This window comes from Cheilinus undulatus, linkage group 17, assembly GCF_018320785.1.
Source record: "Cheilinus undulatus linkage group 17, ASM1832078v1, whole genome shotgun sequence".
NCBI lineage: Eukaryota > Metazoa > Chordata > Actinopteri > Labriformes > Labridae > Cheilinus > Cheilinus undulatus.
The window spans coordinates 17450415-17464082 of NC_054881.1; the positions used below are offsets into that span (position 1 = coordinate 17450415).

Sequence of the window (13668 nt, forward strand, 5' to 3'; positions counted from 1 at the left end):
GATAATCATTGTCAGCTGTGAGGCCTTCTATTGATGAAGCCAGAGAAACATCGGAAGTTGACGAGCCGCCATTACTGTGGTGGAAAAAGCCTCTTAACTAGCATACGTTTGCATGAAAGCAGTCCGAAGAATCAGCATAAACCGAAGTATTTTTGTTCTATCAGTATAAAAAACAAAGTCAGGGTGATTTGGGAGAACATTTAGGCTGTCATAACAGCAGTGGAAAACTACAACTTTTGAAAAAAAGTGTTTTGAGCACAAGCCTTTACGTCAGGAGGAGTGTCCCTGTATGACACCTTATGGACTATACAGATTCCCGGACTGGCAGAGGAGAGAGTTATTACGTACGTAAGCAGCTCATGGCTAAGTGAATATTCATGAGATAAACACGAAGAAGGAGCTGGTTAGCATGCTAAAGGCTACCCAGGCTCACAGCAGTGAAGACATAACTTCAGTTGATGGAGGGATTAACAACAAAAGGACAGCACTAAACTATCAACAAGCAGAGGACAACACCTAACTATTACTGAACCAGAGGAGCCATTTTTCTTTCTAACGGTGAGGCAACTCAAAGCATGATGGCTGGATGTGAAAGTTTAAGGTGAACAGCTTAATTGATCAGCTTATGAGGACCAAAACTGTCAGTCGGTGAGCTACATAGTTCATTTAAATGCAGAGTTTTTGTTGGTGTTTTATGTGGAGGATATGTGGCTGTTAGCTGCTAATGCTAGCTAATAAGCTGTGGGCTACTGGGAGTTTACTGAAGCTACTGGTTGTTTAATGTGCGAAACGCAACAAAAAGCAAATAAGAAGCAGCTCGCCATACTTTATGATCTTTTCTATTCAACTTGCAAGCAAATAGATGGAATTATGTCTTTTATCAGTCATTTTTAAGTTCCGGTCATGTGTAATCTGTGGTAAAAGATGGGCTGTAATAACAGGATCGTCACCTCGGGCTAAGGTTGGGTTCGGTTTTTATTGTCTTGAACTCAGGTGGAATTTTGTACAGAAATATGTGGCTCCAGCCTTGCTCTTGTGAGACGTGATACTGGATCAGAGTTTGTTTTTTTTGTCTGTTTTGTTGCTGTTAATAATGGTTATGCCTGATAGTGGTATAGGAGTGAAATCTGGAGGTCGGTCAGTTACGAAAGTCTAGTGTGAACTCTGGACCTAATTTCACATTTTTACGTTATTTTTTAAATAGACATTAGACATCAGTAAAATCCTTAATCTGAGAAATATAATTGAAGTCATAGCCCTCTGATTACAGTACTCTTGTGGTTCTGTAAGGTTTTTATTACACACGTCTCTGCCGCTGTCACAGCTCGCAGATGGTAGCGGACACTGCAGTTCCACCGCAGTAATGGTGGCTGCTCAAGATGGCGGCGCCCACAAATCAGCCGTAGGATTGGTCTAAAGAGAGGGATGTGCCTTTCCAAATCATACCCAATCAGTTAAACTCACACAGGTGGATTCCAGTCAAGGTGCTGAAACATCTCAGTAACAATCAAGAGAAAAGGGAGGCACCTGAGTAACATTTAAAATGTTATTTAAAAGGGTTGAAAAGGGTCTGAATACCCCCCCCCCCCCTTTTTTTTTTACAACAGAATTACATTTCATCAGTTCAGTACGTACCTCGGTTTTGAAGTCATGCTTCGGTATGTTTTCGGTACGGTGATTGAAGCGGATAAATAAAATTCAATTTTAATTTTTAAATTAAATTGTATTGAAATAAATAGGCTGAATAAATCACATTTAAATTATAAATAATGCTGCGACCTCCCTCCAAAAGTTCTTCAATGATTAAAAATATTTATAAATAAATACATTTCTGAATAACTAGGTTATTTTCATTGATATATTGACACATTTATACCCATTCTTTAAACACTAAAATTTCACAGTTAACTTGAACGCATCATCACACAACCGCAAGTTAGCTTAAGTATGCAAGTTAGCGTCTTTTTTCCGATTTCTACTCCACTTGCTCCATCACTCTTCTTCGCTTGTTTTTGTGACTGCTCCTTCTTCTGTAATGACGGTTGCTGGCAGCTTTTAGGCTCATTGCTGCCACCTGGACTGAAGTGAGAACTCCACTGTTTTTTTAATACTACTCTGGTATTACTGCGTGCACTGAACCGTGACGGCCGTACCCTGACTCTACTGGACAAATACAAATACAGTTACACCCCTACTTGACACTGCTCAAAAATACACACATTTAGCTTGTGGCAGGTGCCTAGTCTCCACTCACTAGGAAGGCCATGGCCACCCCGGCCACCCATGCCATACACCCTTGTCCTGAGGACATGAGATTATAAAAGAACTAGTAATGTGACAGGTTGTCATGTTTTGCCTGTAAACTGAATGTGATATCAAGTAAATTTAAAAATGGCCTTAAGTGTTTTTCTTTTATTACAGTGTGTAATGTATAAGCTCCTCTTAAAAGTAGCCCACTAAATACCCACAGAGAGATAAGCAGGAAACCTTTACCTACTCTACTGGACACTGCTTCACTACGTTTTACCAAATTTGCAATGAATTCTGGGGAAGATCCGTAGGAAAATCAGCACATAGAGTGTGCCAGAGACCCCATGCACTTGGTTTCTTAATGGGACAGCACTAAACGCTCACGCGCTTACCATGAGCGCGAGTCAAAGTCCGTGATTGTGGAGTTTGGGATTCAGCCAAGCTTATCAAGTGTGGCTGAAAATCACAGAGAAACTACATTTGTCCAAGAATAGAGTTTCCCCCCACGTGTAGCTTCATACTGCTTAAAAAACTGTCCTTAAATGTTGAAAAAACGTCTGCTAAGATCACAATAAGTGGAAAAATATCATAATACTGACAAGTGAACTCATTATAAGTCTCCATGGTTATTCTTGCTGGATGCAAAAATCTAAAATAATGGCTTTAAATGTCCTGATGCTCACTATAAAGGACAAACACAGAACATAAGAGTGTTAATAGATATTTAATTGTTGTTGCCACTGATCTCAGATAACCTAAAATCATCAGATCGTATTTTATTCGGGTCCCAGGAGGAAATTATAAATAAAAAAAGTCAAAGATGTATAGACAAACTTTAAATGTATCCTGTTTTTGAAGCTGACTTGCACTTCCTTGAACTCCCGAGGGGCAAAAAAGCACCTTTTTCAACCCCTAATAGCCCAATTAACCCGCTCCAAATCAAAGCAGCCAATCACGGCACCAATCAGCCAATCAATCACGCAAACAAACCAATTTTTCTTAGCTTTTTATTTATTTTCTTCCCTATTTCCCGCTCTCTCCCGCAGCAGCAGCAGCGGCTCGGTGCTGTGCGCGGCGGTGTTAGACGAGAATGTAAGCTAGGTGGCCGCACGAACACATTTATCACACCGAGGCTGTGCCAGACGCACATGGGATCCTGCGTCCCTGCGTACCCGGGGATCTACAGCAGCTAGAGCCGCGCGGAGGGGCACCGTCAACCCAGCCAGGAGGACCGGACTCTTCCCGTGACACATTGACACAGAAACAAACCCCAAACACATCATCTGAGGCGATCTGCCGGAGAGGCTCGCAGCGTGTTATTTATTTATATCGCGAGAGGCTCGGCTCAGCCGCGGCGGACGAGCTGCGTCTTCACGCGGAGAGCTCGGACTTCTGTGGGGGGGAAACACAGGCGAAAACACTCCTGATCAAGTCTTTTATTTCCTCCGTGTGTGTTTTTTTTTGTCCTTCCTGCTGGAAGCGTGGACTGAGTTTCGAGGATGAGAGATTTGTGATCGAGGCTTTGAGCTTGTTTTACTGGATTTATTTCGCTGTGGAGGAAAAAGAGATCGGTGCGCAAAAACAGCCGAGGTCTTCCTCCTGTCCTCTCTCCTCTCCCTCCCTCTATCTCTCCATCTATCAATCTGTCCATCCTCTATCTTTCTATCTCTCCATTTGTTTCCATGTTTTTAGGTCCGTGCGATTTTGCTAAAATGCATCATCAACAGCGGATGGCAGCTTTGGGAACAGACAAGGAACTGAGTGACTTACTGGATTTCAGCGCGGTAAGCGCGTGCACCTCTTTATCTCATATTATAAATATAATACCATGACAGTAGAAGTCATAAAGAGCACTTAAAGGCGTTCTGGCTTCAGACAGCCACCAATGTTTACATTTTTAGTTGCACGGCACATAACCTGAACATTTCCACTCCAACTATTTGCACAAACTTGTGTGTTTTTATGTAGACTAACTTGCAGAAAAGTCTTGTTGGTTTTGTAATTTTCATTTTTGTTTTATGTGTGTGTGTGCAGAGAATTGTGATGCTGCATTAGTAATTTTGTTGTCTTATAGATGCGAAACAGCGATTTGAAAATGTTCCCAACATCCATGGTAGTATATCTCATTTTAAGTCCTTTTTTCATTCATGTCTAGCCTGACTTTTTTTTAAAATTTGCCCTTGTTAGGATTAATGCAATGTTTCTTTTTGTGTGTATGCACCGTGTTGTTCAGATGCAATAAAAAAGGGCTCGATGTTGATTCATGAACCTGCATGACAGACAGACAGTTAGACAGACAGACAGACAGACAGGCAGGCAGCCGATCACAGAGAAATGTGTCACACTTTCTCAGCGCAGATGAAATGTTCCTGCAGCAGCCTGTTAAATGCCCAAACTCATCACTCCCTTTAAAAGTAAGTGTTTAGAAAAAAAAAACACACAGAGGAGGAAGCAGTGTCCAAGCTCTCGGCCATGTTTGCTCTGTCTCTCTCCTCCTCTGGGAGCAACTTTAGTCTGAAGAGGAGGAGTGAAAAAAAGAGAAACACCCAGAAATGAAAAGAAACGGACTTAAATGAATGCTTTTGAAAGAGAGCCTGGGTTTAATGATGTAAGTGAAAAGCAGTGCTGCAGAAATCAGATGCAAACATTGAAAATATTACTACATCTTCCTGCAGTACTACTTCTAAGAACATGATTCCAACATGAGAACACACTGATGTAAGTGAATAGAGCTGCAGGACTGATGCCGAACACATGCAGACAGGAAAAATCACTACATTTTCTTCTTAAGCATGCTGTAATAATACACTATATTGATAAAATAGTAAAAATAGACCTCAGTGATGCCTACTACACCATGCTGCTGAATGGAACAGGGATGCTTTAGTTAGCTGCATTAGGTAATAAGGTAATTGAAGGAAATATTTAAGACTAAACGGATGTATGCTGCAGTAGGAATGATCTATTATTCCCCCCATAATCTCTCACTTTTAAAAGAAATGTCAATAAATTAACTTGATGATCAGGAAACACTGTCCAAGCTGTCAGCCATGTTTTCTCAGCGTCTCTCCCCCTCTGGGGACAACTTTGGTCCAAAGAGGAGGAGTGAAGAAAAGAGAAACACCCCAGAATAAAATGAAAGATGGACCTAGATTGATTAAAATGAGGAGAAGCAGCATGAACACTTTAATGTAAGAAATATCAATGCAGCAGAAATTGATTCTGTTTGAAAAATTGGAAAATGTGCCGAATTTTTGCAGCAAAGCTGCAATTTTATTATTGTTATTAACAGATAGCACAGCAAGGCCAGAGATAATGGTGGTGCTGCAGGAATGATGCACAATGAAATACAAAAACTGACAACAAAGAGTACATTGTGCTAAAGTAATGCACTTCTTTTAAGAATATTAATGCAACACTAAAATTAGACCACAGGGATGCCTGCAAGGTACTGAATGGCATGGGGATGATTTAGTAGTTGCATGAGGTAATAAGGCATTTGAAGGAAATATTAAAGTCTAAGCTGGTTGATGCTGCAGTAGATGAAAAAAGGGTCCATAATATCCCTCCAAAAATAGTATTACTTTTCAAAGAAATGTCAATAAATGAACTTGATGTGCAGGAAGCATTTTCCAAGCTGTCAGACATGTTTTCTCAGCGTCTCTCTCCCTCTGGGTGAAACTTCGGTCCAAAGAGGAGGAGTAAAAAAAAAAAAAAAAAAAAAAAGAGTAACACCACAAAATCAAAGAAAAGATGTACCTAGATTAGACACGTTGATGTAAGAAAAATCAATGCTGCAAAAAGTGATGGTCAATGATTGCAAAATTTAAAAGTATACAAAATATGGCAGCAAAGCTGCAATTTTATTATTGTTATTCACAAAATAGTACAGCAAGGCCAAAGAAAATTGTTGTGCTGCAGGAATGATGCTCAATGAAATGCAAAAACCGACAAAAAGAGAACCATTTGAAAAATAATGCAACTTTTTAAACAAAATGAATACAACATTAAATTTAGACCACAGGAATGCCTGCTGCTCAATAATACTAAATGGAATAGGGATGCTCTAGCAGTTGCATGATATTTTAAGGTAATTTAAGGAAATATTTAAGACTAAGCTGATTAATGATCTATAATAAACCCCCCCCCCCACCAAATTAACTTGACGTGCAGGAAACATCGTCCAAGCTCTCAGCCATGTTTTCTCAGCGTCTCTCTCCCTCTAGGGGAAACTTTGGTCCAAAGAGGAGGAGTAAAAAAAGAGAAACACACCAGAATGAATGAAAAAATGGACCTAGAAAGACCAAAATGAGGAGAAGCAACATGTGCACATTGATGTAAGAAATATGAATGCTGCAAAAAGTGATGCTTAATGATTGCAAAATTGGAAAATATACTGAATTTTTGCAGCAAACCTGCAATTCTTGTATTGTTATTGAGAAAATATCACAGAGAGGCCAGAGAAAATTGCAGTACTGTAGGAATGATGGTCAGTATACTGCAAAGACTGACAAAAAAAGAGTACATTGTGCTAAAAAAATTCACTTATTTTAAGAATATTAATGCAACACTAAGATTAAACGATAGGGATGCCTGCTAAGCATTTTGAGTGAATCAAATTGAAATACTTCAGGATAAATGAAGTACTAAAATAATCAAGAAGCTTTGATTTTTAAAGAATAAGACTAAGAGTGATTCATGAGATGCATAAATGGAGGATGATATCCCTCTAAATGTACCTGTAAACCACTGAAGAAATGTTTATGAGATAAATGAATACAGTCAGGTCTCAGCAGAGGCCTGCACACACTCCCACTGTTGATTTAAGTGCATTATAGAAAAATTCGTGATATTAAATATGTCAACGCTATTATTAGAGGACCATAATAATCCCCTATACAATATATATAAACACACCAATATCTGATTAGTAAGGCACTATAATAGCACTGCCAGGGCTAGATGTTATGCAAAAGATGCACAATAACATTACTATGATTTTATAAATGTTATTGTGATAAGACAGAATGTGTTGTCATGATTAAAGAGGCCTGCATGCATTATAATGCCAATTAAGAGATGTTGTAGGTGATAGGTTTGCAGGAGTTTAATTGATTTTCTCTTATTTAGTGCTACAGACACCTGAAGTCATTAATATAATGAAGATATGACAGATTTCAAAGCTATTATTAGAGCATTACAATAATCCCCTATACAGTACAGCAGTGACTGAAGAGGCCTTCATATATAATAATGTCAGTTCAAAGAAGTCATTGACACAGTTCAATAAAATCACTGCAAACCTAGTCTGTAGAGCTACATTTATCAAAACAAATATTTGAGATATTGACCATTTTAGATTCCACAGCTGATATCGTATCATCATAATAATCTCCTAATGCCATAACACAATACCTTAATAATGCCTGGATATTGCAGCACTGAGATGCCAGGCAAAAATACACAAAAAGAGCATTTTTATGTTGTACATATTATTGTGCTAATGATACGAAATGTGCTGCCATGAATAAAGAGGTCTGCATGTGTAGTAATGCCAATTTAGACATGTTAAAGGCGAAATCTCAGTAAAATCGATGCAAGTCATTAGAGAATGATGATATTACACATTTCAAAGCAGAACATCACAAAAACCCATGTAGTTATATTATTATATAGTATGTGTGAAGACACAATACCACAATAATCTCTTAGGATTTCTATTTAGATGACATGTGATACACAAGAAGGTCATCAATGTTATTATGTAGTAGAGGAATGCATGTATAAAAATGTCAATTCAGACATGTTATAGATGGCACAGGTCAATTTAATCATTGCAGTGCCTTTGTTTAATTGTACATATATCTTCTCTAGTCATTAAGACAATGAAGATTTTATAGCTTTTAAAGTAAAGCAACACAACAATTCTTTGTTTTATTATATAGTATGTATCATCATAATACCTTAATTATCTTTGATTACTGTAGCACTATCTTAGATTTCTATTGTGAGATGCAATGTGAAAAATGTAGAAGAAGATCACTGTTATGATATTGGTGTAATGGTGATTATAGAGCAGTATACTGCCATTGATGCTGAATGATATTAATGGAAAATTGTAATTTTCTTTCTGTAATATGTTTTGTGATTTGAATAAATACAGGAAGTTCTCCTAAATTGATGCAGAGAGGTCATATAGGCTTAAATAAATGTAATTATTTTGGCCTTTTTTTATACTAGGCCTAAACTATATGAGCAAAACTGTGATTTGGTACTGGTTATCAATGTTTTGGTAATAGTAAGTCATTGTATTGTACTTAAGCTAGCTAGTGATGTGTATGTAGACATGCTGAGTGAGAAAGCATTGCTTTTTCCTTAATATATATATATTTTTTTTGCAATTTCTTTGTGCAAAATGTAATATTGCTGTTTAGATACTACTGCTTTTTATTGTGCAGTCTCAGCTATAAATACAGAGCTTGACATTTACAAATAGTCAATTTATGATTATTATTAGTGACAAAAGTTCAATAAAATTACTCCAAACCTATTTCTTGCATCTTCTCACACCACTATAGCATCCTTAAAGCGAAGTTAGAGCTACATTTGTGTGCTAAAATCAAAATTAAATACCGAAGATATGGTTGAATCAACTTAAAACTTGAAAATTAAAGGATTTAGTAAGAACATTTTGAAAAAGAATCACAGTTCACAGTTTAAGAACTGTATTCAATCTTAAAGACGTCAAAAATATCAAACTGAGTCTGAACAAATCTGCATAAACTCCTTATTATTGCTCTTGAGTCACTAAAGGAAAATTATGATTTTTAAAAAATAGCAAAAATGAAATGATATAGAAATACATTATAGTGAACACAGACAACTGAGTGATTAACATACATCGGAGAAATATTTTCAACCCTTTCATACATTTTGGTTTTGAACAGGTTTCCAAAAATGTCAATCAGCGTGTCTTAAATAATCTTTCTTGAAAAAAACATTCAAACAAAGGAGAGCAGCAGCAGCTCGCGTGCGTCTCTTCTCATTATCAACGCAGGCCGCTCGCATTAATTTATGCGATCATCTGTCTTTGCACGCCCACAAGCTGACACCAGCAGCTCAAGAGGCTTCGACTGGGATATCGATAGACCTGCTAATAATCAGAATCAGATCTTTTATCATTCAAACAGTTGTTTACTTGTCACTGGATGCAGCCTTGAGAGAGATAAATCTGACTCGTACGCACCTAAAGGCCCCACAGGCCACGTTAGGCACAAAGAGAGAAATAATTCCCTCAATTTAGAGTTTTGTATTTCGGTCAAAAGAGGAAAAAAAAATCCTTAAATCCTTAAAAGCTTCTGAAAGTGTGACACTCCAGAGTGTGTTACGATCACTGAACTGTCACCATCAAACACAGCGGCGCAAACAGGCCTGATCTTTATCCAGAGAGGTTATCTATCGGGGTCAGATGTCTCACTTTGATAGCGTCTCTTTGTGAAGTAGCTCCTCCAGTTAGCGTTCAGTCTCTGTCATAATGTGGGCTTGATTTTCCTGTAGACATGTAGAGCAGATGGTCACTAGTTCTGCTGATTATGTCGTGTGTTAAAGTCAGATATGAAGTAGATATGAAGCGTTTTATTCCAAAATGAGCCGTGCAACATTTGGCCCAAACTTCCACTTTGTAAAGCTTTTTTAATAAAGGTGAGCAGGTGATTGAATTGATCCTGTTTAGTTACACGGATGCTGAATGGTGAATCTGATCTCCTTCTAACTGTTCTCACCGAGTTTTGGAAATTAAACTCTTCATATCTGTGTTCAGCTCTGAGCTGAGGGTCTGTGTGATCATTAAGGCTGGGTATCTAATACTAACATATTGATTATAGACTATCAGTCTGACTCTGTTATTTGACTGGGAACATTTGTGGCACCTTCAAAATGATTGTTCTGTAAATGTCATACAATTTGAGTGGTCAGATGAATGCAGTTAATGTATTTTGACAAGAACTTTCACTATGAAAATATATAAATTGCTATGAGTTATAATTAAGGCGCCAGTTGACTTATTAAAGAGTTGGTGGGAAAAGTCAAAGACTTGAACTTTGATTCGGACACGTTGGCTTTAGATTGATTTAATGTAATTGTCTACCTGTTTGGTTATATTTGTGCTGACTTGAGACTTCATCAGACTTACCTATTCTTGACTTGATCTGGACTTGATTTTGCAGACCTGACAGGTTCACTGACTTGGGCTTGACTTGACCAGACTTGACCTACAAAAGATTTACTCTAGACTTATTCTTGGCTGTTTGCAATGGACCAAGTGACCCTTTACTTACTTGAGATTATTCTATCAGGGAGACAGGGTTTTTAAACGACCTTTTCTATGGGACTAGCCTGCTTAGAACTCTCCTATTTTGGAATAAAATATTTGTGGGCCCTTTGCCTTTATTTTGATAAGACAGCTAAAGAGAGACAGTTAAAAAAAGGGAGGGAGAACAGGGGAAGACCTGCACCTGCACCAAGAGCTATATCAGCCCCGATCTTATATTGGATTTACTAGAAATTTGTTAACTAGGCATGAAGTCATCTGTGACAATCTTGGCGAGTACTGGTTAAAGACTTATTTACACAAGCCTAAATCACCTATGATTCTCACAAGTCTTCTCACCCAGGACCAACTAATTCCAGACATAGTCTTTACTTAGAAACTGAAGACTAAGCTGCCCATGGCGACTTACCTGGGCCTCACTTATTGTGGACTTACTTATTCAGAACTATGATTCACAGCATCAGGCCAGGTATGAGAGCATGTGCCAGTTCAGCACTTTGCCTTATCAACCTTGGTCCCTTACTCCTCTGGCCTCCCGATGGCCATCGTCCAGGCCCCAGCTAACCAGGTATCCTTCATCCTCCATGATGTACACAGTCGCCCCAAGTGTCTGGACCAGCCTGCCGAGTCCTGGGCACCCAATATGTGGTGAGCTGGATCAGGCCCTGGGTAGTGCGCCAGGTGCCCGTAGAAGCGCAGCTGCCATTTCTTTATCTGGCAGCTTACCCTTCCCATCCTTGCTCTCCTGAGCATGTCAGCATTAGACACATAGTCTTGCCAACAATACCCAAAAAAGTGCAGACAAAAAGTGGTCACAAGGGAGTCCAGTTGGCTCCTCTGGCCATCAGTCAACTTCCAGGACTAGAAGGACCAAGATCTGAAAGACTGACTTTGCTCAGATACCTGGGACACCACACTGTCTTGCTCAGGGAACCAATTGCCCTGTGCATGAGTCCAAGTCTGCAGTTGATCTCAGCCTCACAGTATGGTGTCACTGTACCCATCCAAACTTTGTAGTGATGGACTTTTGTGCTCCACTCACCTCTGTTGCATAACGGTAAACCACTATTATTGTTTCATGGATGAATTTCATACAATAAGGAGAAAAGCTGTTGAAAAGTAGCCCTGCATTCCAGCTTGGGGATGCTAGCTATTCAAAAGCATTCTTGGAACATTTGCAGCACAAAGCCAAATAGTTTGGGCACTTTCAAACAGATTTCTTTTCAGTGTGGGCACTTTATCTATGTAATTAAAACACTAGTTTCCTAAAAATGCATTGTGGAGTATAGACTCAGATCAACATCCCATTATTCTGGGACTTTCGTGGGACTTGGTTCCCACTGACCTACTCAGGACTTACTAACTAGGACCTAACTAACCTGGAACTTACTGCCTGAGAGATTTCCTTTGCACTCTCTCAGAGCTAAGCAACCTGAGACAGGGCCATGTAGCAATCTCCTTGGTTGAAAATTGAAGGCAATACTGGGGAATACTGCAGTTTCTTGAGTTTCTGTTTGAGGCTGACTGTGGATGCACCACAAGTCAAATCCACACCTCATGTTAAAATGTCTACTTTTACAGCAGAAGTAAACATGTTTACAGCCTGGTCCAAATTATGGTTTTGGTTGGAACAGTTCATGCCTTTACGGGCACAGACTGTATGGGGGTGCATGTTTCAAGACTTAAGATTTGGCTTCAAGAAGAATATGAGTAATGTATAACTAGGGGTGAGGCTAATGTGACTACCAGCATGGTGTGGCTGGTTGATGGGAGGTTAAAGACCCACTTTTGTTAGTTTTAGACAGTTTTCAATAAATCCACCACCTCAGATTTGCTTAAAAAGGCCGCTTCAGAAACCAAATGGGTTACGTCAGTCAGACTTAGTCCAATAATTTCTACAATCCCAGGACTTAACCAGGGACTCACTCAGGACATGTTACTCATGTTACAAAATTTAGACCTCATTGCTTTAGATTTATGTAAGATTCAATTGCTTGACACATACTTATGACTAATCTATTCTTGTCTTTCTTTCTCACTCATTTGAGCCTGTCTTTGTTTACTCTTAGCCCTTTATGGGGCAAGGAAGCATATGTGGTCACTTCTGTCGCCTTCCCCCAGCTCTCTATGATACAGGAGAACCAGAATGGTTTTTCTCAGAGATCAGTCAGCATCATGGAAAGTGTCACCACACTATCCAACCAATGAGCAATGGCCCAGAGCATCTCAAACATCCTGTTTCCTGTAGAACTTGAAAAATGCAGTTTCACATCTCATTTGGTCCCAAATGAATGACCCTAAAATCAGAATTAACCATGACAAGTTGATGAAACGTACACATTTTGAAGGTGAATAGTTGTGCTAAATATCTTGAAAGGTTTTTTTAGTAATTACTGAAATTTGAGTGTGAAAAATGGAGGAACCATATTTGGACATACACCTATTTAGGGGTGTAAAATGATGGCTAACAGGCAAGGAACCATATATGGTCACGTTGTTGACATTGTTTTTCACCGTGATAATGAAAACTACATATAAATGACAAAAGTGAGAACGTCTTGGGATGTTTATTGGTTAACTTAGATTTTCAATTATATGCAAGTATTCCAATGAGTTCCCTATAAAGAGGATACTAACCTCATTGAACTTACCTGTGATTTATGTACTTCCTGTTTATTCCCTGACATTTGACTTGACTCTGGACTACAGAGGTGTGACTTGGGACTTGTTAGTCATGACTTTAGATCCATTGCAAAACATTTCAAGACTCATTCTGGTTGTACAAGTATAACTAAAGTATCTGATTGGTGTATGTACAAGTCAAACCCAGCCTCAGTGATAACGGACCTTTATGTTTTCCATTTGCAAGAAGAGTTTCTTTCCAAAGCAAATTAAATACAACTATTAAAGCTGAAAAAATGCTCTAAAAAGATAAAAATAACTAACATTGAGTTGCTATCAAATTCAAGCCTGTTCCTTTAATGTGCTAAGAATCTGGCAGCAGCATTTTTCAGCTGAATTTGGGCCCAGCATTTTTGGAATGAAGCTTTTCATGCGTAGCTGCCGTGATGTTTCTGTAGAGATGTGTC

The 13668-nt window shown here is 38.8% G+C and overlaps 1 protein-coding gene across 4 annotated transcripts in view; it reads left to right on the forward strand.

Moving 5' to 3' along the window:
• The first annotated feature begins 3425 nt into the window (after positions 1 to 3425).
• The window catches only part of LOC121524730 (transcription factor 4-like), a 349074-nt gene continuing 338831 nt past the window's right edge, over positions 3426 to 13668 (forward strand). For 2 of the 4 annotated variants that reach the window (XM_041810216.1, XM_041810213.1), the window contains exons 1-2: positions 3426 to 4034; positions 4325 to 4363. In XM_041810216.1, coding sequence (XP_041666150.1) covers positions 3933 to 4034; positions 4325 to 4363 — 141 coding nt within the window. In that variant the 5' untranslated portion in view covers positions 3426 to 3932. The remainder of the gene's footprint in view (positions 4035 to 4324; positions 4364 to 13668) is intronic. The other 2 variants (XM_041810214.1, XM_041810215.1) reach the window with 2 other exon arrangements.